Source organism: Ooceraea biroi, chromosome 11 (assembly GCF_003672135.1).
Source record: "Ooceraea biroi isolate clonal line C1 chromosome 11, Obir_v5.4, whole genome shotgun sequence".
In the NCBI taxonomy this organism is placed as follows: Eukaryota; Metazoa; Arthropoda; class Insecta; order Hymenoptera; family Formicidae; genus Ooceraea; species Ooceraea biroi.
In genome coordinates, this window is record NC_039516.1 from 12,175,401 (window position 1) to 12,202,702 (window position 27,302).

General features: G+C 41.5%; 1 protein-coding gene across 3 annotated transcripts in view; it reads right to left on the reverse strand.

Annotated features, from left to right (window-relative positions):
• Positions 1-1,359: 1,359 nt before the first annotated feature.
• LOC105275235 (inhibitory POU protein) overlaps positions 1,360-27,302 on the reverse strand; it is a 35,762-nt gene continuing 9,819 nt past the window's right edge. Inside the window, exons 2-4 of one of the 3 annotated variants that reach the window (XM_011331944.3) lie at positions 17,933-17,989; positions 13,198-13,386; positions 1,360-10,181 (exon numbers count right to left, since the gene is read on the reverse strand). In XM_011331944.3, the coding sequence (XP_011330246.1) occupies positions 9,417-10,181; positions 13,198-13,386; positions 17,933-17,989 (1,011 nt within the window). In that variant the 3' untranslated portion in view covers positions 1,360-9,416. Of the gene's footprint in view, positions 10,182-13,179; positions 13,387-17,932; positions 17,990-27,302 lie in introns of all 3 variants that reach the window. The other 2 variants (XM_011331943.3, XM_011331946.3) reach the window with 2 other exon arrangements.

Here is a 27,302-nt window from a genome sequence, read left to right on the forward strand (position 1 = left end):
TTGCTTCCCTTTTTTTCTTTTTCCATGCCGTGTAATCGATTTGTCAACTTTCCTCAATCGCGTTAGACAGAAGGAGGGAATTTAATAAACGCGATAGTGGACTTTCTCTTTTCGTACAAAAGTTTCACGAATTCTAAGAGGTGTTTTTAGTTTAGAGTAAGAAGGTCGAGTCAAGTATCTTGACTCTACGCGATAGTGACCAGTAAATGAGGAAGTTATCGCGCGTTCAAGTAAAGTTTTCCAAATCTGCCAATCTTTTCTCATTGTCAGTTTGATGTATTTTCAATTTCTACACAAGCGCGTCGTCCCTGTATAGAATATTTTTAACTGCAACCCCCTCATAAATGGCACATATAGATTGTCGAGGCAAGTCGAAGCAAACATCGATAGCTTGCGGCTAATAGCAGCTACATCGTTTCGTCTTGTTAGCAAATATTGCCCTTTGTAAAATTCACTTGCAATCGATCACGACGCTGTATTATGATTTACCTGCGAAATAGATAATTATGCGGTAGGGAATTTAGCACACGTAACTGAAACTACGACTGTAACGGTAGCCGCAAATAATCGCAGCTGTGTGTTTTGCAGTTTGATCGTGAGAGTGAAGCCGCACGTACTGTGCAGGATACTTAATACTAGATACTTAATACTCAGAAAATTCACGACTTGACTAGATTTCTTTAGCAGTTGCCAGTTGGAGATTGAAATCTCATTAAAAGAGAAAGAAAGGGAAGAAGTTTTCGTTGGAAACATTTCGCATCTCTACGGATGTCTCTCAAGATACTTTAATCCGCGAATAGTAGGAAATTGCGAACAAGTCATTAACCTAATTAAGGTAGGTGCACGCGTAACGAACCAGCAGCGATGTTTATCTAAAGTTTTCTGATGATTATCAGGAAATGATGTCATTTGTGCCGCTACCAAGTGTCATTCGTTTCACGTGAAATGCGAGCACGATGTTTCTGATTTGGATAAATAATCTTTTTAACGGCGTACACGTGTCTGCTGTATAAATTTATAATTCCACGCAATGCTGTGACACGACACGCAATGCCGGTGTCTAGATTCGGTTCAATAAAAACATTGCATGCGATACTTGTGTTCCGTACTCGCAGCCATTACTCGTCCGCTGCTCCCGTACTGTTCCGTAATGTTCTGGACACTGGCAAAATCGCAGGATTTGCAATAATGTAAACACATTGTGCCTGCAGCGCGCCATGTCTCGTGGAATTGAACGTATTTTGCTTGGCAGTAAATGCGTGGAGGAATGACAAAACGTTGTCAGTGTACATTGCACTTGCGTTTGTGGATGTGCTTTTTGACTGTGGAAAATGAAAGGAAAGTGTACAATAAAAATTATCAATAACATCAAGTTTGACTTTATTGTATTATGTACTAGAATATTTATAATTGAGTAGGTACTTGGAACAAAGTTGGACACAAAGTACGATAAATGAATTATGGCACATGATATGTACAGTATGGAGGAATCTTGTTGCTCTTTCCTCTTATCGTACATTGCGCGCAATTTGGTACACACTTTGAGAACGAGTCGACGCGTGCCGAATATGAATCTCGCAATTTAGCGCAAATTCATCAAAATCGTCGTTTGTTCCCTCGCTTTTATCGCCTCGAGTAACGAGTCAAGTCAAGTATCAAGTTACTTAACGCAAACTTTCAAACGAAAAAATGTTTTGCAAGACCGCGCGCCGAGAAATAGGCGTGGAGGAAAATGTATCTGGAGCGACAAAGAAATGATTACGCGATTTACATTGTACAATAGATGGATTTACGATTGATATGCACGTCTGTGTGTGTACAATTTGTCGATTGTCAATTATATACGGCTCCTCGGCGGAGAGTGCCTGTGAATGTACGTACATTCACATTAAGAGCAATGATGCAAGCCAATGAAACGTACGAGAAAAAGGTAACATCAAGTAATTCACTATGGGACACATGATTTATTTATACATAAACATAGTTGTTCGAAACATTGCTCCAAGTTGCACGCAACATATTTACATAGAAATTTCTACAATGTCAGACAATTAAACTAATATTCTTTTATGCGTGTGATATGTCTTTATTATATCGTTTTATTATATCGTTCGCGATAGTTACAGTCTTACTCATAAATAGCGTTTCACCTTTACATCGATCGCATTTATAATTACAATTTATAGAGATTAATGAGAATTTAATCGCAGTGAAATTATGATTATGATTCGTCGATCGTTATTACACACATATAGAGATTCGTATGAGATTCTGACACACCTGGAGTTATTATGAGACACGTTGAGAATGCGTTGTACGCGTAGACATAGTGTAAACGTAAATATAATATATAGTACGATGTTATCTCTATTATATAAACGACGAACCGTGGTCGTTGACAGATTTTACCAGTCTGCAAATGCATACGCAATACTCGATACGTAATACGTAATACGTAATACGTAATACGTAATACGTAATACGTAAATGCGTTGCGAACGCTCGATAAAACACGCGTAGAACGAATGCGGAATGTGGAACGAAAGCGATATATTCTCTCCTTAATGGAAGATAAATATGTTCTACTTCTCCCTTACGCTTCATTTTCAAAGTTGCGTTTCTCCTATATCACTCGCGCGGTCGAAAGAGTTATCGAATAACGAATCGAATAACGAAGAAGAAATCGACGACGACGACGACGACAAAATGGTACTCTTGCTACTCTTTCGTCGTTCGAGCAGTTACGCGTCAACTTTGGCAGAGATCTCTCGCGAAATAATTAGCTATCTAAGCCGGCCACGCGCGCGTGAACACCTATGAGTAAGACCTTTAAATTTTAACAATTCATTTTGGCTTTTCTCAATTTATATGTATAAACATTTAATCTAATTGTTGATAATCATTATTTATACTAATTATTCATTTCCGTGTTACTTTATACAAATGCTCCCGCCATACGTTTCGACGTAATACTTTTCGGTCACCCGCCGGTAATCGCCCGCCTCTACCTCCGTAATCGCGTCCAGGGCGATGACTTTTCCGCATATTGCAATCCGTAAGAATAAACAAATCATGTACGCGCGCATACAAAAATGAGCGTTCGATGATTATGCGCGTCGTATCGTGTGATACGACGCGATCATTTTTCGCTATAGATTATACGGCTCGAGTATGTGTCACGTGTGGATCATTTGCGCGCACGCGCGCCTTATTCGTATTGATCAATTTGTCGACGATTCGTAGAAAACGTTTATCTTTTGTACAGGGAACTGCAGGAATCTCTCGGGGAAACGCGATAGTTTTGACTTTCACATTAAAGTTCTGCCAAATTTGGCTTCGCGGTAAAATCTTCATTGAGTTCATTATGGATAAATATCGTTCAAAGTTCCTGCAAGGATCATAAGACTTGTGATGAGGAATAATAAAAAAGAGAGGAAATAATATCCACGTATCTATAGACAGAAATGTACATCCCTCGATTGTCGTCGATTACGATGAATATGTTTACGTTTACGATTACCGTCAACTGCAGCAAGCCCTTATAACGGCTTACAACGGCCTTCTAAATGATATTATAGCCAAAAATGTATTTACATTAATGTATTACATTTTCTACTACCTCCACTATACGTGTATAAGTATTCGTCGCAAAGTATTCGCAAGGGGAAAATATCAGAAAGTATAATCTCGATGCAATAATCCTCAGACAGATAGAGAACCCTAGACAAAGATAGACCACAGACGGACACGGAAGAAATGATATTTCTTCGTCGTATGATTTTTTTGCAAACTATCCTATCGTCGTCATTTGGCATTTGGCAAGACTATTAAATATGCGTCTCGTGGCGCGTGATGAATGACGAAACGTAATATGACATCACTTGTCGTCGTTACCCTGTATTAAATATGTATACAATAGTTTGCATTCGAGGAGACCCTATTCCGTTTTTCTCAAGCAGGTATTTGTGCGTATCGGTCGAAATCAATCCAATCGCACATGCATAGCGCGTCATTTAAATATAATCATTTCACATTAGTAACATTGTACGCACAGTGATAAACGTCGCAGCGTTACGTCAACATTTTTACGTGTCTAAACGATAACAATACTGTTGAATTATCAGATTTGCAACGATTATTAAATAATGCCAACTAAATATTAATCTTGCGCAATCAAATATTAGCTTGTGCAAATATTGCTCACCGAGATTTCCTTTCAGAGTGAGTAGGCATTTGTTTTTAGAAAAAATGCTTTGCATTAGTCGATTAATTAGCTGTGTAATAAATAATTTTGACGAGTTAACGTTTACGTTGCACGCGATAGCGCACGGACAGGTGTACTCCTTTATTGCAATATATACATGCTACAGTAAATTATCGTCATCTCTCTCTCTCTCTCTCTCTCTCTCTCTCTCCGTACATCCGAAATCACGCGTACCCTTTCGATCGTAGATTCTTTGGCAATTACGCCTCGTGACGATAAAATAATAAGACATTTCTGTTTTTAAACAGAATTGAAAAGCTTGAAATTGTATTTGACATAAACCAAGAAAGATATTAAAATATAGTTTGCAAAAAGTAACCTTTATTTTTAATTGCGTTATTTTTAGTTTGCCTGATCCAAACCGCTATCGATGCATTCTCGTAGAAAAAAGATTTATTTCAAAATCTAAAGAATCATTGATTCCATGGACATTCAACGGTTCCGAAATATCCCAGGCATATAAACTTGCAACGAAACGATCGATGTTTGAAGCAATCGAAACTTTATCACATAAACATGTTAATTAATAGTACTATAACTCATCGACACTGTTTCATCGAATCGCTAAATAATTACATAAAGATAAAGTCAGAATTTATTTGCGCACGTAACGATACAATATAATATATGATTAAGTGAGAAAAGTGTAATTAGCGACATAATTAATGAGCTTAGCAAAACTCAAAGTATGGAATTTCTTATATTTTAGAACGTTTTTGCATATTTACATATATAGTATGTATACGTATGTATTGTGTGTATGTATGTATGTATGTACCCATACGGGACACAGAAGCTTGCAACAATGTTGCTGCAAGTCTATGCGCTCTATCGGTATGTATGTATATGTATATATATATATATATATATACGAGATGTAATAATAAAATAATTAGTTTAAACATTTGTCGTTTATCTCTTCTTTTCTTTATTTATCATATCAACCGGCGTTACTGAGGGACGATAATATTTTCTTTCCGCTAAAATTTGTTCTACGTAAACTGCGCTTTTACCATAGAAAATTTTACTGACAGTTTTCTTCAGAGACGAATCTGAAATATTTTACGGAAAATTTCATGGGACAAAAATCGAACAATTCGTCAAACAACGACTCAACTAATATATACGTAATAATATACAATCGTGTCGTTAATGGACAATTTTATATACTTTCTGGTACATTATCTGACGTCCATTCTGTTCAAGTGCGTGAAACATATTCTGAATTTCGTCTACAGAGATACGAATGATATTTACATAATTTCATCAATTAGGTAACAACAACATTATTAAGAACGTTATTTATAATGGCATCACGATAGTTCTCATACACTGTCTGAATGTACGGGCTATACAAGGGAACAAGATGAAAAACGATCGAAGAAATGGCAGATTCTCCGCGCAACGCCTGACATCCCACAACACATCGCGTTTGCGAGTGTTGAAGAGATTACACGTGTACTGTGACTAGAGAATGCATACTGAAGACTGAATCTGTCCAACCATCGCCAACAGAATCGATATGTTACGCAATGAGGGGTCACGTAAGAAAATAACGTCCTTTCTCTTTTTCTACGAGAAACGGTCGCGAGCGATACAGAGACTTTCAGTAGTCGGAAGTAAAAGGCTGATAAACGCGCTCTGATATCGGCTCCCATTCTTCATCCATTCCATCTCCATCTCGATCTCCATCTCCATCTCCCTTTCCGCGAGCGAATGCACCACATACAGAGAAAAACAATAAATAATGAATAATGAACATCTCGCTAGACTTCTATATTGCACTAAAACTTTCTCTCCACTATTAGAATGGCAAATAGATTACCTATTATATACTCTCCTATAAAATACTCTTATCCCCTCTTACATATGTACAATTTAAAAACCACTACCGCTTTTTTTCATCTTTATCTTTAACTATCATTAATATATATATGTATATTCATTTTCCTGGATATACTTTATCCTCGTTTCACAGAATAGTTTTCCAATGTTGGATACACATGACTATTTAGTGGCTCGAGCTTTCTTTTCGATGATATCACATGCATACTAATTGTAAGTACAATGCTCAAAGTGCTTCTAGTTAGTTTTTCCGACTTAATTTCTCGCGTAAAGTATTTAGGATTTTACATGAGTTTTCAATCAAGTAACATGCATTCGAAATGATGCTCCACCAAGTAAGGCTTCGTACTTGCAAATTCGAAAGAATCGGAAATCTTTTCGACTGCGGGCAGTCGAAACGCATTTTTAATTTGACAGAAAATGAACCACCGTCATGTACAGCCAGCATTAGAGGATATCGCGCGAAATCATAGCATTCGCGACTCGCGTAGCGAAACCATCTCGGTCCACGCCGAACCGACTGTGTTTTCTCGTTAGAATCGCCGTTGCGTCTTATCTCTTTCGCTGGGAGGATGATTTCGTGCTCGAGAATTTCGTTGTCGTCACGGAACAGTGCGATACGACGAATTCTCGTCGATGAGAAGAAAAAGAGATAAACACGTCTCGATCTCGGATTATCCACGCGTGGATACTGCTGACTCGTATCCGTTGATCCGTGCGAGTCGATGGAACGCGATATCACTAACGTCGGATCGATAAGGAGACATTGATCGTCAGGTTCGAAGATAGGATATACCGCGAGACTGAGTGTACCTTGCACGATTCACGTTTGCCCCCTTTTCTCTCCTGGTTCTTCTCGGTTTTTACGAAAATAGTCGGCGCGCATAGCGCATGACGGATGCGCGGACGATCATAAAAAATACGAACAGAGTATAATTAATTCGTTTGCTACGTACTACGGTATTGCTTTAATATGATATGGTACAGTCTTTTCACTGATTGTCCAATATCACTACGTAAAACATTTTTCTTAGCTCTGTTGGTTTATTCTTTCATTCTTTGTCTCTCTCGCTCTCTCTCTCTCTCTCTCTCTCTCTCTCTCTCTCTTTCTCGCTCTTTCATTCTTTTACTCTCTTTTTGCTCGCCTTCCTTTTCCTTACCCTTTTCGTCTCGCATTTATCCCATTTCTCTCTCTTCCTCCTCCGCTTCGCCTCGTTTTCGATTCCTTCTCACATACGTGCATTACATTCACTCGTTTACACGCGCGCGCTATCGTTCTCTCTTTACTGTTTACACTGCACTTTAGCGTCTTCATTAGGATTAATATCACTTTTTCTTCAGCGCGACGTACCCGCGCGTCATCTTTATAACAATACGTACTTTATATTTTATGTTTCGAATTGTACTTTTCAAGACGCGTCGGTAAATTTCCCCTCTTCGGCATTCACTCGTCACGGCAGCCTCGTCCGTGATGGCGAACGACGAAAAGTCCCCCTCGCTTCCATTCCCAACCAGGGTTGTCTGCCGACGATCGATCCATCAATGATTATTGCTCAGTAAATTATTGCGATGGTGACCCACTAATTTACGAGCGTTTCCGATGTAACATTTTATTTTTCCGACGAAACGTACATTTTTAACTTGCAACCATGTAAAATCGTCACAAGTGAAAAACTCTTTAGAAAATGTAATTATTGCAATGTTATTTTAAGCGATATATGCCTAGTAACGAACGCGCATCAAAACTTTGAGCATTTTTACATAATTATTTTGTGTTTTTCAAGTAAAACATTACAACTATAAATTTACCAAAAAAAAGATAAAACATTGAGATTGCAGCGATATTACGAAAAAGAGTTTAATCTTTATCGAGATTTGTTAAATTTTTAATGATAATTTTAATGACAATCTTAATTTTATAGAGACGCGATACGCGCAATGTCGTTTCTATTGTGGATTTATTTCGCGGAAATTTCAAGATTTCGCATATCTGATCGTGATGTGATATGATCGTGAAATCGGCGTGAAACGACGATTTCAACGACGGATGTCATACGACGAGGGGTCGAAGGGCAAATGGCATCGTAAACTGTTTTATCGTGATCGTTGGTGGTGCGTTTCTCGATCTCGTAGTTGTACGGACTTGGAAACTTTACTTTGAAGACTCGCGAAAAGGTATTGTTCAAGCGAAACACACACTGTAATGGTGCATGTATGTACCTACGTTCAAGTGAATTTTTCAACAAATCGTACTTTTAAAAGCGCACATGTAAATATAGTTTGAAATTTTACTTTCTCTTATACGCGCCCGTTATACATGCAGTAAGAAGAATTTTCGCGTTTCGATGAAATGCAACAATACAACAGAAGTCCATCACTACTACACTTTCTGTTAATGCACATGAAAACACTGATAGCGAAGAAAGCGCTGATATATTCCCAGCATATCTACCCGTTTTCCAAAAATCATACCGTTGAAAGCGTCATGCATTATTGGAGCGAGCAGTGTTTTTTCCCGGCATTATCCATGCATTATTCGCAGGTGCATGGTTTGCACCTTGCATCTTTGTTATAAACAAAACGTGTTGTCGTCATATCATCATTGATCTACGTGGTTTTACACTCCTAATTCGGAAGGCGACTGTAAACGACAAACGTTTTGCGAGCGAAATAAAGAGACGCATCGTGATGGCGTATTTATCCATGAACAATTTTTACCTTGGATTTATTTGAAACCTCCGCAAGAGAATTCCGCATAGAGAAAGGAATCAAGGATGAATCCAATATATTTGTACTACTAGGATCACATCGCGATGATATGGCTCATCGTGAAACATTCGTAAACGCGTCACCAACGTTACATTGCACCGGTCGTGTCGTCTTAACAGTACGAGAAGTAATCGTGCGCGAGGAGGGAGAATTGTGAGAACCGACGAGTCGAGAATAGCTCCCTGCAACCGGTGATTCCAGAATATGCACTAGGCATATTACACACGCGCAGTGATAACAAGTGATTCATCTTCAGCCTGTGACAGCCTCGCGTACCGATAGTAGTCTGCCCGTAGCATCGAGCCATCGTTCAGCAGCCGAGAGACTCCGCGAGTGGACATGCCAGCAACTTTGTCCGACGACGACGACGCGGAATCTTTCACCGTACTGTCCACTGGCAGCATCGAAGGAAGCCCCCTTCTCCTCAATCGTCTCGGACTCCTCACGGCCACGCTTGAAACTCGGTCAAGGGTTCGGGTTTGGGCTCGAGACTAGGCAGCTGGTACGGTCAGTTCTGCTGTCACAAGCCACCCTCGGGTCAATGTTGAGCCGCAAATTTCATGCGCTTTTGCTTCTGTCGTTGATTGCAGAACCACACCCTGACGACGTTCTTCTTAAGGTCCAGTTTCTCCGCGATCGCCGCAATCTTCTCGCCCGAGGGTCGCGGCTGTACCGCAAAGTACGCCTCCAGCGAGCGTTTCTCGGGTGCGGCGATGCTCGTCCGTTTTCGTTTCTTCTCGCCGGCCGGGAGGACCGAGGGCGCGTCGGGATCGCGTCGCTTATTCTTTGCCTGGGCCTCCGCTTCCTCCAGCCACGCCGAGAGGATCGGCTTCAGAGCGATCATGTTGTTATGCGACAGCGTCAGTGACTCGAAGCGGCAGATCGTCGACTGTGAGAGAGCGCCGACCCCAGGTAGTTTGAGATTGGCGAGCGCCTTCCCCACGTCGGCCTGCGTGACGCCCAACTTGATACGCCGTTGCTTGAATCGCTCGGCGAACGCCTCCAACTCTCGCGGATCGGTGTCGGCGTCAGGATGGAGCCCCGCCGCGACCGCTGCCGCGGCCGCGGCAGCCATCGCTGGATGATGATGCGCCGGATGTGGTACGCTACCACCACCCCCGCCTAAATTGCCGTGATGATGATGATGGCTCATCATGCCGTTCATGCCGCTGTAGACGGAGGGACCGTGAATGCCCGCGTGGTGCCCGGGTCCGCCACCCGTACTCTCGGACATTGGCGTCAGAGTCGTCATCGAGTTTGCTGGGTCCAGCATGTCGAGGCTCTCCATCCCCGGATGGCTCATCTGGAACGTGCAAATTACCGAGTCTCAATACGAATCGTGCGTCGTTTGCGTACAACTATCTATTTCGTGCCCGGAAAATGTAAATAAAATAATGCTAGATACGATCCTTTTTGTATTATATGTAATAATATCTCTTAGTTGTATCCATTCTCTTTTCCCTTTCAAGAGTCGGATAAATGCAATGGTGCACGTTGAAAGGCCGATGCGCCGTCGTATTGCCAAGTTTGCGGAAATGCATTTTGCGATGAAGCATCCACCATCGTGGTGTGGGAAAGGCATGAATGAAGGGGATAAAAAGCAAAGTTAGATCGAGCGCGGTGGAAAGAGCAGGAAATATGTACAAGGTAACACGCATAATTATGCAGCACGTGCCGCGGCCGTCGTCACGAATGCAAAACGCACCTCCAGCACAACTCTTTACGAATTATTTATGAACTTCTTTCATATTTTTCTCCGCTTAAAGTGCCGTTACATAGGTGGCATGATGCTAACTCGGTTTCTTCAGACTACTGTCGGACTGTCGCTGTTACGTCGTACAGCCGAATACGTGTAGCCGGTAGATGTACCGGTAGTCGTATCGTGATAAAGCGCTCACGATTAAAGACCACTAAAGAATGGATAATTGCAAAAGTTTAGCTAGCTCTGGGATCATTTCTGTATTACGTCCTTGACAAATCCAAGCATACGTAAAGTATCACGCACGTACGCGGAACCTCGTTTCGCTCACATAGAATTATCTAGTCTCACGAGAGCGTACTGAATTAACTACGTACCATGGTTTTGACCATAGGGACCAAACGTGTAATTAGAATTAATTGAAAAATATATTTCGGAAACACAATTTCTGAGTTTCGGAGAAAAAAGATGCATACATGAACGATGTAGGTATCAAAATCGATAATATGCATAATGATACTTGAATCATTCGACAGAGCAATGATTCTCGCGATATTCGAATCAATAATATCCATTTTAAAGCAAGCTTTCACGGGTGTTTCGAAACATCGTGGCATCGTGATATTTCATGCGTTTTCGGTTACGTGAAACACCGTCCGCGATAGAAAAATGTTGTAAAAATTGCTGCTGAAAATATCTCCGTCGTTCACACGTAGCCATTATCTCGCACACATACGCAAGCGCTTATAGGATCTCGCGGGGCACCGGCTTATACACGTACACGCGTAGGCAACATGCGCATCATCTATTCTCATGAGAATAGCAGTATAGCGAGCTAACTGGATGGCACGGTTTCGGTCGGCGGTGGTGCTCTGGGATAGCACAGTTACATCAGAAATGCAAGGGGTGCTGGGGGTGCACGGACGCTGGCGGGCAGCGTGGAAAAGGCAGAAGGTGGAGGCTGTCGGGAGCACCGCCGGCGCCGGCAAATATACAACGAACGCGGGGGACTTGCCCAGGGGCGTACGAGCTAGGGCCCCAGAGACCCGCGCAATATTTCATCATTACGCTGACACGATGGTAGGGTTAGCCGACTCCTATGTTTTGCTCATTCTCCTTGCTCTATTGCTCACCTCAGCCCTCCCCTCCAATTTTTCTTTCCTTCATTCTTGTTCGCCCCGTCGTTCTCTCGATCCCGTGGACGCATTTGCACGCATTTGCACGCATTTGCACGCATTTGCACGCATACATACATGGGCGCTCGCTCCATTTCCGCATTAGTTTTTCCTTCTGTTTTGTCTCTCTGTCGAGAGACGTGTACCCACGTACATCCTTCACCAAAGTTACAATATTCTCTTGCTTGTTCCTCTATTTGTCGTCTATCGCGCATTCCCCCAGTTGTGTGTTTTTTTATACTTTATCCACTTTATATACAGAGGAAAGGGTTTCCAGCGAAACGTACAGCACCGCGATACCTCGACGGACAACGCGCGTATCTCGGCAACGTTAAGAAATCAGAAGAAACCGATTTACGATGATGAGATCATGCGCGCAAATCCGTGGAAATCCGGCATGAGAAGTTAAGCACAGTCCCGGTGTCGAACCCTCACCGCAGACACGCAGGTCTGCGTACCCTTCGAATTCATTGCGCTTTATTGGGGGTAGCGGGGAGTATTACAAGCAGTCGCGACACGGAGATAATATTATACACAAGCAACGCCCCTATATTTGAGAAGATCATTCCGGGTCGATGCGCCGTGGTTACCCCCGGCGGTGCCCAATGTCGCCCCGCGCGCCATTCATCAGCATCAGATTGCTCAGATTAGCATAAGGTACACGAGGCAACAAATTGAAACGCAATTCGCACGAAATCATATGTCGGACCCGACTCTAAGCGGCATAATCACGCGAAATTGCCGTTATCGCGCGGCGCGAACGACAGTTATAAATATAATGCGGCTTATTAACCATTAAAACGCAGGAAATTAAAATGGTTGTCTGCATTGTTCGCAATATTAACAAATAAACTGCGTAAATTAAATTTTTCAACCCGCCAATTAAATATGAATCCAAATTAATTGCCGCGTGTAATTAATTATTGGCAGCGATTTTAACTGACCGTCGGATTCGTTGCATTTTATGCGGACGCGCCGCCCCCGTTGTACGAGGTATTGCAGCGGCGATCTTCCGCCTTTATAATAATTATATCACGAGCAAGTTTTTTATTAGCAGCAAATGCTGTTACATCTCTGAGTATCATTATTATTAGTGGTATTTCGGAAAATATTAATATCAAACGCATATGTGTCAGAGTTTTCTTTCAGTTCGATCAAACACGATCGCGACATGCATAATTCATACGACATAATACATTTTCCTCGTGCTTATTAATTAATATTTTCTCGTCTTTCCATTTTTTTTTCTTGTCTTGTACGCAACAAGTTGTAAGAGCAAACTTGATCTCTTACGCAAGACACTGCACTTTGGTATCGCACACGCATATTATAATATAGGAGCATATATTGTAATATGATATATTGTATCGTAATATCGTAATATCCTAACGTAATATCCATATAATGTATCATAAATGCAGACTCACGAGAAGGTGTGATTGTACCTGATGATGTGGCCGATTATTTGGATGGGGAGTGGGCATGTGCGCTCCGTGATGATACACAGACACGGGATCGTGCTTCAGTGGCATCGGTGTGCCAGCGTTGTGCTTTCCCAAATCTGCAGCCAAAGCCTCCGCTCTTGAAAGTAAGCCATCTTGCAAACCGCTATTTAAGCCACCGAATAAATCTCCCTGAAACACAGAGTATACGCCACGTAACGTGTATGTTTGCATTTTTCTCTTAACTTAAGTTTTTAATTAAACGACTAATGTCGCATATCGAGTTTGTAATCTAACTCTCAATTAAAGAGAAGTACTTTTTTGTACTTTTGTACTTTTACTCAATCTTCATCCGTTTAACACTTATCGATATTGCCAAGTAAATTCTTATCGGATTCAATCCGTTTGACGTTGTCTGGGCAACAGCTGGTTTGTGTGCCAAACGGCAACATGGCTGTACGATCGATATACCAAAAATAATTTCGTTATCCGATATTTAGATTGGCGTTCCGCGGCTTTTTTTATATTCGAGCATTTCATCATTTATTAGATGCATCTTAGGTTTCTCCCGGATTTCGGATTTTTGGTATCATGTAAATTTAATTAAAAGTGCCAAGTATAAGGAGAAAAGGTGAAAAAAGATAAACGACAAGCGAAATTTGCAATAGACACTTGTATCTGTTTAAAATGTCGAAAATGAGTTTTAAAATGAGCCCTTTGAAAATTTGCCGAGAAATTTTCACCCAGTGTATAATAATTGGAAAAACGGCGATATTTGCACGGATAAATAGCATCGAGTTACGATCCCCTCGAGTCCGGTCGAGTCATTGTATTAGCCCGTACACATGCCCTATGATGTTTGGTAATCAAATTCATCCGTTACACTGGAATCGATCCAAAGGATGGATACTTGACCGAGTCCCCCCGGGGACGGTGGACAGAATATATCCGTCAGTATCGCAACGGTGGCGAAACTGGACGAGTCGGGGGATCATCCTGGTTCCCTTTCCTGTGTTTGGAGATTCGGTCCCCCTCGGCCAAGTCAACATTTAATGGTAACGAAAATAGCTTAAACTACGCTACGATGAAATTTATGAGCAGCACAGAACCGAGTAACAAGAAGGGCGGGTGTGATTTCATTTCATGGCGCGTTATGTGCCAAGAGGGTTCACCGTAATCTCCTTTTTGCAACCTGTCGACATGCAGGAGAAAGTTTGTACTTAGAGTAAAAATTGCAACTGCAAGTATAGACGACGATTATAATAAAAACTCAATTAAAACTTGCAACTTGAGCCTACTCGGTATGTATATTACATTTTATACCGATATCACTAGCTAGCCAGCTAGGTATTTTTCAGGATTTTCATTCCTTCCGTAATCTTTTTTTTTATGTTGCGCAAGTCACAGCAAGTGTACGTGTTATCCGAATTAATCTGAGAGAGTTATCAAAATATCGTTAGCTCAGTCGAGACGGGTAAAGCTAAAAGCGATTCACTGCCCACTTATTTCATTACGACCTGTAATGTCCGCATTGCCCGATCAATGTTTCATGCGGAAACCACCGGCGTGTTCCAGCGCTTCGATTATTTATGAACTCTTCGTGTCTTCGTCGAGTACAGCGTATCTACGGCTGTCTCTAGGTTGCTGAACTGCCGTCACCCTTTTTAATTTCAAAATTTCCCTCGTGCACACGCAACACAGTCTCATTTCCATTTCCCCGTAATGAAATGCTCGCGTTTCGCCCAAATAGACGATTGAGATGTTACAAAACGACAAGGAATATCAGTTTGTTCCTTTACAGAAATTATCAAACATCTTGTGTAAGTTATCTTGTATGTATAAGTTACAGTGTTACAGTATTACGTGAAAATTATATAGTTGAGAAAGAGCTCTCATTCATGAAATGTGAAAATGCAATCTTTATTCTCAATGATGAAATTAATGTCGAGACTTGTAGACTCGTAGACTTGACTTAAAGAAGAACTAAGAAAGAAACGACAAGTTTACGAGTAGGTTTAATAACACGATTCGTTACTTGAGCGTATTAGCGCAATAGCGTGTGTAAGAGTGAAACAACCATTTCCACACGTGTGGAAACATTAATGCGACTTGATGTCTTTCCACGCGGTAACTTGCAAGACCCAATGACGGCGTTTTTCACGTAGACATGCCGCTTAATCGAAACATTAGCAGACCGATAAATCACGGTTCGTGGCCAAGGGACAACGCATGCTGGACCCTCTCCTGGCGTAGCGCTTCAACAGTAGTCACTCGATCTTCATGTGGGCGCACACATGTAATGTACGCGAGTGTGTGTTTGTGAGACTGTAAGAATCGAAGCTGTGCCAGAACCGTGTTTCTAAGGGGAAAGGAGCTAAAGTATCTCTCTTACGTTGTTGCACTTTGTTCATCTCGATTGGTAAGAGGACGAGATTTTCCACGCTCGTGTGTTAGCTGCACGATGAATCAGTGGATCTCTGTGTGTGTTTATCTAAGATTATACAATTATAAAATAATGCATTTCGCGTTACGTTAATTTGATAAAACGTTTACACGTACCGGAGAACGAAGCTTAATGGAGCTACCAAGAATACAGATTGCTCTTGTTAGCCACATAGTTAACACACTCGGTCCTGTTGTTTAGCAAAGTTCCTTCCCCCTGGCACGATTCTGCAGTACGTCGTCGCGGTTAATAGAGTCATTTTTCGACGCGTCCGATCCCCCAGCGGACGAAATTTGTCTTCCGAAACTAAGGTATTACAAGGATTAGCCAATTACAATTGAATTATCAGACCCTGCAGTCCCTCTGCGTAATTTATTCGGAAGGAGACGGTAAGCGTGATTAAATGGCTAACGTAACTGATGACGAGATGGGTGTTTTAAGAAACTTTGCTTGCTTCTGAATCGGTGCGTTGGAAATTTCTAAATAACTGATTCCCGTGAAACGTGTATAAAATGAGAGACAAAGGGGGGGGGGGGAGAGAGAGAATCGCGTTCCCGCGAAAACCGATTCCTTTAATCCATTTCGTCCAGAGAGCAGACGAATACAAAATTAGATATCCCGGACACATCAATATGGTACATAAACCCGGAGCGTGTGCGCAAAATCAATTAGCAATTAAAGCCCAGCCGTGTCTGAGCCAAGCGGTTAGTCGGAGAGCCATCCGAGAGCACGAGAGAGCGAGCGAGCGAGCGATCGATAACGGCGTGAAGTAGTCAAGTAGCGCTCGTCGCGCATCGATAAGATATGAATAGCGTAGCATCAATACTGATGCGAGAGCGCATCAATAGCAAATGAAAAAATAAATCTCGTCACGCGGCGTGCGGATCAATTACGTATATCGTCCGTATGCGAAATTAATTAGCGATCAGCTCGCGCGGCGACGGTTACTCCGCCGACTCTCTCGATGCGCGACTCTCGCGGAGTGCGGCGTTCGGACCGTCGGCTATCGGATATCGCAAATTGGGACAATTACGTTATTTCCGTCCGATAACCTACATCACGGAGTAGTCTGACGCATGAATAAGTAAATTCTTCCAGAAAATCTGACGTCTGACACGAAAACGAGGAGACTGTTCAAATTATCACTTGCATGGCGGAGTACCTACTGTCTAGAGTAAAGAACATTATTCGTGGGTTCTCGCGCGCGCTCTCTGTGTAGGGCCATCAAATTCAGTTTCATTCGTAGCGCAGACGCGACTCGCGACCCCGCCGCCGCCGCCAGACTCTCGCGCGGTGGTATCATCGATTTATAATAGCGCTGTTACGCTCCGCTCTCTCCCTTAACGACGTTAATATTATAAGCGTTACTATTGTCGTTAACATTATTAAATTGCCACATCTTTTTACGCCTGTTCTCTTTACGTCGCATCTTATGCCGACTCGCCCTGTGTATTGTATCCTTGGCGTTATCCTACTTTAATTTACATTGTCCATATCCATTTCTGGCCATTTGTCGTCGAACTGATATATCGCTACCATATATCGCTTTATTCGTTATCGATATTGTCTCTATCGTATCGGAATCCTTGTTATAGCTGTTACTTAAACTTTGCGTTTCTTATCTTGACAATCTTTTCGGTAATTATATCGCCTATTATACAATACCGATGTTGATCCATGTTGATTGCGTTAATAATTGACTACTATGGCGAACTGCCGAGAGAAATATGGCAGCCGACGAATCACATTGACTTTGTCGCACCTGCGGGTATCTGTTGCATCCGCGGCGAGCATAAGTGACACATGACTCTTTTTACGGCACTTGACTATCCTGCATCACCTCATCGTATATCTAAATAATCAATTTACTACTGGCCATAATCGTAACCACGAGTTAGCGAGTTTATGCGAGCCCGGCCACCGTAACTACGTGGCTCCGTAAAGCATAAATATTATGGGGCGTTTTGTATGCAGCAACAGTCTCATAATCTCTTCCTCTCCATCGTTTGGTCTCTTTTCCTCTGCCTTTTCTCTTCTTCTCTCTCGTACCCTTTTCTTCTTCTACCGCAAAACACATATACTTACTTGTTAAAAATGACACATGTACATATGTAATAAAGTGTGTAAATATTAAAAACTCCAGAAGCATGAATCTCCTGAATATGTACAGCAAAAATTACAAGAGCAAGTCAAATTTTCAAATCTAACAAACGTTAATCAAATTATCGTGAAAATAGAGAGAGAGAGAGAGAGAGAGAGAGAGAGAGAGAGAGAGAAACGTAATTCTGTACTCACATTATGCCTCGGTGACCAAGAATTGCACATAATGGATGCATCTTCCAATATACGACTCTGCAAAACGAAAACATGCCATTTCTTATCAGAGTCAAAATTTCCATATAATGTTATATAATAGCATTCGACCAATTTTATCTACATTACGCTAAATGTATCGTTTTCAAGTAGAAATGGCAACACGCGAAAGAAAAATCGAAACTTAAATTAAAAGACAAAAATTTCCTCAAAGTAAATTTCCTGTAAAATCCGACAATATTTTAGTGCTTTCTCTCTCATTAAGCACTGCTCGTTGATACATCGTTAGTGGCTATTATCTCGTATATCATGATAAAGCATATACGCGACAATGCGTATAACGCAGAAAAGAAAAGATCAATAGCGGATTATCGCGTATCGCGGAAATGTGTATTCCGTTAGTGGAGATCCGCGTTGAAGAGGAGGGAATGTCACGGCGGTTTCAATTCCACACGCATGGACCGTAACAAATTTCAATATACGACTAATGACCAACGCCGAGGAATATTTTCACCCGGACGAAAATCAAACGTACGCGATTTACCTGTCAACGGCACTTAATATTTATCTGGTCTGCATATTTTATTTTTGCCGATCGTCAGAAGCATGCACGCGTGCGCGCGAGCACACGTACATGTACGCGCCCACGTACTGCACGCATACATAATGCATACGTATACATTTATATTATATTTAAAGCGAAGCTGCGGAAGATTGACAGAATCGGGGCATACCGGCGTCGCGACGCCGTCGCAAATTAAATGAGTCATTTTAGGATTTGCGCAGAACTAGGTAATTCAATATCGTCCTTATTAAAGCGTCGGCCAATTCTGCACTCGCGCGCGTTTCTTGATGACAATGATTATGTCATTATCGGACACCGAGACTAATATGAATACATCACTCTTTCGAAGCGACGTACTCGATTAACGTGTCACACATGTGCCAACGCGTCCGTGGTGATACTTTGACGTAATACGCACGACGTATTTATCGAGCTTCGATCGTGGATATATACTATTTAATCGTGCATTTCACATGGTTTTTCAGTCGTTTGTCATCTTTTGGCTCCCATGCAGCAACATTGCTGCAAGCTTCTGTATATGGGCTGCGTACGGGCTGAGTCGTCTCAGCGAATGAGACGGCTGTGCCGTATTTGTCACGTGATTGATCACAAATGTTTGTCGCGCGTAACAATCACATGTAACGATTAATTAATTAATGCTATAGCACATTAAGCAACGCGAGCGATAATGCACGTCATCTCTTAAATTCCACGTATCCATGTATCGTATACATGGATGTACACGGATGAAGGTAAGTATATACATACGCAAATGTACGCGCACTCGCAGTGGTAGCGGCTGAGATATCGTGTGCGTGTCGGTACATTGCACGAGAGCTGCATCCACCACAAACACAAAAGCCCCTCGCGTTGCATTGCCACTCTATGCGTGCACCAGTGTGCTCTCTACGTGCGAAAGCGCGTCTGTGTTACGACGCGAACTACATTGCAGACTCGTGCGGGTAAACAGACGCAGTCGAATCAGTTTGCCCGGCTAATTGATTTTCCTTCACATGCTCGATGTGCAGCAGAGCGCATTGCATGCGCGCGTAACAGCGCGGCGCAACGCGGCGCAACGCGGCGCAGCGCAATTCGAATATAGAGAGACAGTGCAACGCGTCGTATAAATCCAATCCGAAACTCCCGTTTGATTATCAAGCGAATTCCGCGGCCGATTGTAAATCAACTGCTATATCGTACTGGAGGATCATGCTGATGCTCCGGGACTGGACGATACAACGGTACGGCCGAATATCGGAAATTTAACCCTCTCCGAGGATAGCAGGATACCGAGGCAAAAATTTGATTGAACAATGTCATGGCGTATAGTGATGCGAAACGCGCAAATGCCGATTGGCACTTTTATTCCCTTGAAACGTAAGCGCTCGCTCGAATAATCCACTGTCGTATCAGGCGCAAGCAACAAAAGTTATAAGGAAGCAAGAGATATAAGTTGGATGTTTAGAATGCGACAAACGAATTCACTGAATAATGCAGACTGGTAGACGGTAACTATACGAGGGCAAGTGTCTCCGATTATAACAAAAGTGAGGGGTTCGCAGCCCGGCTCATTTGTTATTAACCGGCGAGAAGGAGCGTTGAAGTGCAGAAAGACTTCGAACACGACTTCACACTTTGACTCGTAGCCCTTGGTAACTTTAGATAATTACCGGCGAAACTTCCGCGAAGAATCTTACGTACTTTCTCGCGATATTCTCTCAGTCCGTTCTCTCGCGATTCACGAGTGTCATCATTGTCGAGATGACTCTACTTTTGTGCGAATTGAAACAAATTCGTTTAGCGGAAACACCATGGATACCATAAGAACCTCATGTGCATCAACGATATTTCATCTTTCCTTACGTGATCAGGTCATCCAGGATAAAATCGACCATTTACCAGTATCACTGACGATTGATCATGGTGCAAGCAAAATATGGAGATGATACGTATCTCGGATACCAGAAAAGAAACCAGCCTGGACTCGTCACGCAAAATATGGAACGGGGATAGCTCTCCAGCTATGTAGATTTAACCTGACGCGACTCATTACGATTTCAAGCGAAAAACACGGGTCTTGAAGCGCGAATCGTCTAAGAGATCGCTAAAGGGAATTTATGAAATTACCTAATTTAATATTCCGGTTCGCAGCCATAGCCCCACCGTAGCCTCTCGTTAACTCTTTCCGTGGCGATTTTTTTACTCTTAATGCGAAACTCGATTAAGCAACTTGAGAAACGACATTTCGCTACAGTCGCACTACGAAAGGCAGAATAAATTCATTTGAATTCTGACAAAATTTCTAGACTGTGTGCGATTGGACGTCGCGCTTTCTCGTTCTTTTCCTGTTGCCATTCTCTCTCTCTCGGTTTTGCTTCTCTCTCCTCTTTCCGCGGCAAACAATGAGAATGCTTTTATTTTTGTTTCCGTGTTACAAATAATAAAAATTGTATTATTTCAGCGTACTAAAGATTGCTACTAGAGATGAATTTGTCTCACTCGAGTTTCAGGACACTGGCAAATATTATCCATCTGACGGCATATTTGAATTTCATATTCGTGATAATGAAAATTCCATGCAGTTTTCCCAGAGTTGGTAATAGAGTAGTAGACTTACGTTTGTATGCATGTCGTTTTATAGCCTACGTCGAACGAAATTGATACATGTTTGATTACAAGTGAAATTTACATTGTTATGATGACTATTAATAGATACCAATAATGCGATAATTAGTCAGATTAACTTGATAAATGCATTACGATGGAAACAAGAGCTTTTATCGTGCACGCGTGCAATGTGCGTCTCTATATGCGCGTTGAAAAGTGTAAAAAGGGATAACGCAATGTTAAAATTTGAGTCGGTGCATTGACAACTCTTGCTTTCGAGAGATCAATGGCCGAAGCAAAATACTGAGGTCAGACAGAGTTCAACACGCCTGTCAAGGAGACCGTTAAATCAGTGAATAATAATCAATTATTGCGCACCTATGACACCGAAGATAGCTTTACTCGACGGCGAGACTTCGAACGCTTATCGAGCTCTTTTTGTCTAGACTGTGTCTATAAACAAAATGCAACGCTTTTCATCCGAGATGTCGTGAAAATTGAACGCTAACATTTCTACACAAACGATGAAACGTTATAAATCGTGATATGCTCTCCACTTATTGTATTGTATAATACTATAATAGTATCCTCGTAGAGTTTCACGTTTATCTGACAAACGCGTGTTGACAAATGCAAGGGAAGGGATTTTGTAAAGTCTGATCAACGCGGAAAACGGATGCGCAAAAGTAAAAACGTGAAAATCTTAAAGTAAGGCGAATGTTGCTTAGGGGTGCAGCAAAGTTGCTCATTATTCCAGATTAGACAGGTACTGCTCTAAAATGAAACGGCATATTATAGAATAAATGCTCAAAGGACAAACATTGATGTCGATCGAAGCACCTTATCTCGGCACCGGCAGTGCAATATCGAAATTGTGACTATTCGATTTATGATATTTACAGTAGAGTCGAAATTGACGGGCGTCGAGCGTAAAAATCAGTGATTTCGTAACCACTATATGTCGGGGATAGCCACGTTCATTGGCTACGTCCTGTTCCGCCCCCGCAGCCCCGCCAATCAGACTGGCGGCTTTCTCTCATCGATCCAAACCATCCGCACTATACTCAGCCGCCATGCTCAGTTCTCTTGCCCGTTCTCCTATCCTTCTCTGACCGCGTGCAGCGATCTAGTGTAAGACACAACGATGTAAAACCAAGAGAGAGAGGAGCGTTTAACGTTGTAAACCGCTTGCATCCTCTTTTTCCACGTTCCGCGACAAGACGCGCGAATCAGTGGATAACGATTCAAAAGATATAAAACGAGACTTGCCATTTGCATGGAACATTATCACCATTCTTGTCACGTTAGCTGATTATACCGACAATTTTCACCTATTTTTACCCATTCGAATCTGTTTGTCTGCTCCACTTTTCTTTTTGAAGTGTAACGTGATTCTACGTGTTTAACTCTTAACGCTTTTTTATTTCGTTTGGTAATTTATCACGTTACATTCTGCAGCATCAGCATCGCGACAATGTTTTTTATTAATGTTTATTTATTAAACATTGCAAAATACAGATTCGACTCGATGATTTCCGCGACAAGCGTAACGCTGAGAAAAAAATAGGTCATGAGAGAAAATAAAGATATAGCAGGTGAAAAGTAACGATCACACGTGAATAATAAAGGAGGAGGTTGCGTGTGCGTGTACGTGTGCGTGCGTTAGTACGTTCGTATGCGTATTTGCATTACAATGTTAGCTTGCGTGAATAATCATCAATTTAGCAATTTATTAGGCGCCTTAAACATCAAAGTACAATAGTTGGAAATGATAATGGACTTGTAATTCCGTACGGAAACAAACTCATCAGTTTCTCATCAACCAATTACGAGTAATACCAGTCGTTAAAAATCGAAGGTAATTTCGTTAACAACTTTACGTGTTTACGCAGCTAGTTTCGGGTGTCATGTAATGACACACGAAATAAAAGTATCAAAAAAATCATTTTCGGCATAGCGCTGGAATTGTACATAATCTATTCCATAATTCCAATTGTGAAAAACAGCTAAAATGCCACAAAAGCTTGCTTGTGATTTGTCACAATGTTTTCCATAAAAACATATTATACAAATGCATTCTCGTTGATATATAAGTTTCTCTACCTGATATGACAACAATGAGACTTGAACAAATAATAAACAAAATTCATAACGTAGAGGATTGTACGTGTATACTATAATAAAATTACTGGATTTCTATTTATTTGTCACGGAAATGTCGTCCACGACGGACAATTCGGAGAGTTCACTCGATTGTTGCTAAATATGATAAAGTGATATTCTTGCGTAATCATTTCTCATCCATCACACGCGCCACTCGTCAAACACGGATGTTGCTTTCCCAGACGAAAGGATAACACTTTCGACGGAGTAGGAATTATGAACGATTCGCTGAACGGGGATGAAAGTTAAGGGCGAAAGCAACGCGTAAACAAGAAGCAACGGTATGCACTTGTCTCCCTCTACGATGAATGTTGTAAATTATTGTAACATCCTGTTCTACGTATAATCGATAATTGATAAAAACTATAATAATCATACCGCGGGATAAATAAAAAACATTAAACATGGAACCTCTTGACACATAGATTTGCAGTTGTAAGCGTGATATCAGGAAATCTATATGCCACGATAAAATATGCCACAACCGATGAACACAATTTCCCACAACTCTTTGCAAATTAATGTCGTATGGAATGTGAAATTTCAAGGTGATAAGAATTACAGCAATTTGCCGCAAATTGACTCGGGGATGAAAGTGCGTGCGCGTCGCAGCAATCGTCGGATATAATTGCGTACGGACGTTCCATCTAGTTACAACGCGACCGCAATAACGCGCCGCATATGTGGCGACGGTGTAGGCATCATCTAATGGAGGCTTGCGCTTCTCCCAGATCGAGTCCCGCGCACCCCGATTCACTCGCCCCTCAGACGATCCGCGCCTCCCTCGGACTAAATTCAACTCTCGTCTCTCCTGTTCCTGTTCTGTCGTTTCTCCCATTTTGCGGCCCCGTCCGTCTCCTTCTGCTTAGAGCACTTGTTCCGGAACCATCTTCCAGTCTCCGGATCTGTCTGTCTGCTCGTGCTTTCGCTGATTTGCACTTGGAAACACCGTCCGCGAAACGTTTTACGCCTTTCTTCCTCTTTTTACTGCTTTACGTTGTTTCATCATGTTGTTCATCCGTGTAAAGTTCACTCGTGTATCAAGTTGGTTCGTGTCGCTGCACTTCTCTTCTATTGTATTTGTCGTACTTTTCTCCGTGTCTCTCTTTACAACACGTCTCTTTACTACGTCTCCCTTCTGCCAGTGTGTCTCTCCGCTTGTTATTTTTCGTTACATCTCCTCGAGTTTTCTTCCCGTCTTTTCTGTTATTTATACACATTCTGCCGTTTTATCATATTACTCTCTTTACTGTTTGAAATTTCCGACACTTTTGTTCTTTTTCGCTACTCTCGTGTTTATTCGTCGTAAGTTGGAACGCTTTCATTGACGTTTCAAGTTTTCGCAGTACCTCTGGAGCGTTGTTTGCTTTCTCGTTCGATCGGAACAAGAAACAAGAAACAAGGAACGCGACCGAAAATATCTCGAAATTAATGGTTTTATACGTCGCGTGATCCTAACGAGTAAGCGTAATTTGTGATAATGCGATATATTGCTGCAACGAGAAACATAAAATTTAGCATAAAAACGATCTCTTTCATTTATTAAAACATGGAATGTAAAAGTGCACTCTGATCGAAAATACATTACCCTTTACTGCATCATCACGTATGTTAATACAACTGGATATTTGATAAAATCATTACAAATAAAAAATGTAAATGGTAAGTAATTGATTTACATATTTAATGTTAGGTGACGCACGAATAATCGGAAAATATGGATGAAATTTTATATTTACGCATAATAGAGTTCTGCGGCGGTACGATCGCGATTTAAAATATGCAATTAGTGTTTTACGGGAAAACACTGTAGGTAGGAGGATACGGTACCGATCTCATTTTACCGGCGTTAATCATTACATACGTTTAAAATAAAATATATGGTCATATTAAATAAAGGATATAGAAAATTCATCTCTGATTGCCATTTCATACTTAAAACTGAAACGTACAGATGTGCAACAGTTGCATTAAATAAACTTGTAAACTGAATGGTATATGTGCGTTATCACGAGTAGAAAATAAATTAATTCGTCATAAGCAATTTTCGAATATGTCGGTAATTTCTGCCTTTTCTTAATTTCATTTGTTTATATCGTATAATAAACTGCATAATAAATATCAAAGCAGCAAAGTTTTCATAATAAAAAGTATCTCGATGGGTTTGGCAGCTGCGTGTTTGCCTCCTAGTTTGCCTAATTGCCTAATAATGTAAGATTTCTTACAAAGAAAAGAATTTTCCAGTTTTCGTAACAAAGATACAAACGTTTTAAACTTTTGTTTTGCGTAAGAAGACCGTGTGCAGACAATCTGTTATGACGAATCAAATCCGCAATATCATGTTATGCATGTTGAGCACGTCAGAGAACGGAACGGACCGAAGAAAGAGAGAGAGAGAGAGCGCGGAATACTGTGACACGTTAATTTACCACCCCTATAATTGGAACAGTAGTAATGCACTTAAGGAAGGATGAGAACAAATAGCGCGTAGCAAGTCTGGCACGTGGCCACACGTGACGGCACGTGGCAACGACACTCGAGCGCGGCCATCTCTCTGTCAAATTTCACAATACCGGTTGCACTACATCGATTTAAAAGGCACTGTGGAAGAGTCTCTTTACCAATGCTGATTCCTACCCAGTTATCCATGTTGTTTAATATTTTTTAAATATTTTTTCATAAATTTAATTTTCATAAAAATTTCTTTCTTCAATTTCACACGATTTCGCTAGACTCTTTAGTGTCTTTATACAAGTTGTTTTATTGGCTGCTATATACCGTGGCTAGCAGTGTATAAAAAATTGACAACCAAGGTTGTTTTTCAAGAAATGTTTCATCAAGTCTGGATCGACAACCTTGATTTTCGAGATGGGCGACTTTTCAAGCGAAAACATGATGTGCTTGGAGAGATCCGAGGATTTAGAACTTGGACTTTACGCCCTCATGGTAGCTAGTTGGTAATCCAGCCCTGGTCCTTACGACTTACCGTCAGGACCATATCCTTCCTGCCCACTTTGGGCTCATGGGCATATCCCCATTGGGGAGATGAGCGCATTAAGAAAATTGAAACGTCGATTTGTCCTCGAAACTCGGTCTGACGATAATTTGATTAAGACCGCCGTTTCTCGGAGGGAGGGACTGCCGCACCAGCGAGGGCCACTGCGTTGCGGGATATCTCGCGATCGACTTCGGTTATCCGTCGATGATGCTAATTTAAACTGACGCGGAATATCCGGCCGTCTTACCAGCGCAATGTCTACCTCGGACCCTTTTTTACGACATCATTGAGATAAGACTACACAAGTATATTGCATTTCTAAACGATCCCGTTTGATGTTCTCTCTCTCTCTCTCTCTCTCTTTCTCCCTTTCGTTTCTTTTGACGTCGTCAAATTCTGTCGACTTGGTTTGCCGGCTATCACGGAAGTTTTAATAATCCAAGGTTATTTTAGTTTTTATTTCTACACGTTGTACTACATGTCGTACAGTTTAGATTTCGTTTTGAAATGTCTTACAAAGTTTTGTATTTTTGAAATACAACTGTCCAATAGATGGAGAGCGTGATGTGTCGTCCTCTGTTTATAGAATGACACATATTCGTCGCGGGTGTTTGCTCTACTCACGCACCATGCGCTCTTATGCTCCACGTACTGTTGTATTCGAGCAGGTGCACGACCGTGCCCCTTCACCCTAACGCGTTCGTCCCTCCCTGTCAAGATACAATCGTGGCGTAAACATATGGTCATAATAATAGACTCTTGATTTTGACGAGGGGGGTACTCCCTCTCAAAGTGTTCCGTGATTGTTTCTCTAGCGTAAACGTAAAATGTATAGACTGGTCATAGGACATTAAGAAGCAAGTGCAGCAAGTGAAAAAGATTTTGTGGAATGCATCATTACCAGTGGTAGTATCGGGCTACAAATCGTAATTGTAATGGCTCATTAAGAAACCTTATTTCCGAATATCAAGTTTGACACCAAGTGTACGTGTGATACAATTTGTACGTTTTTACAGCAC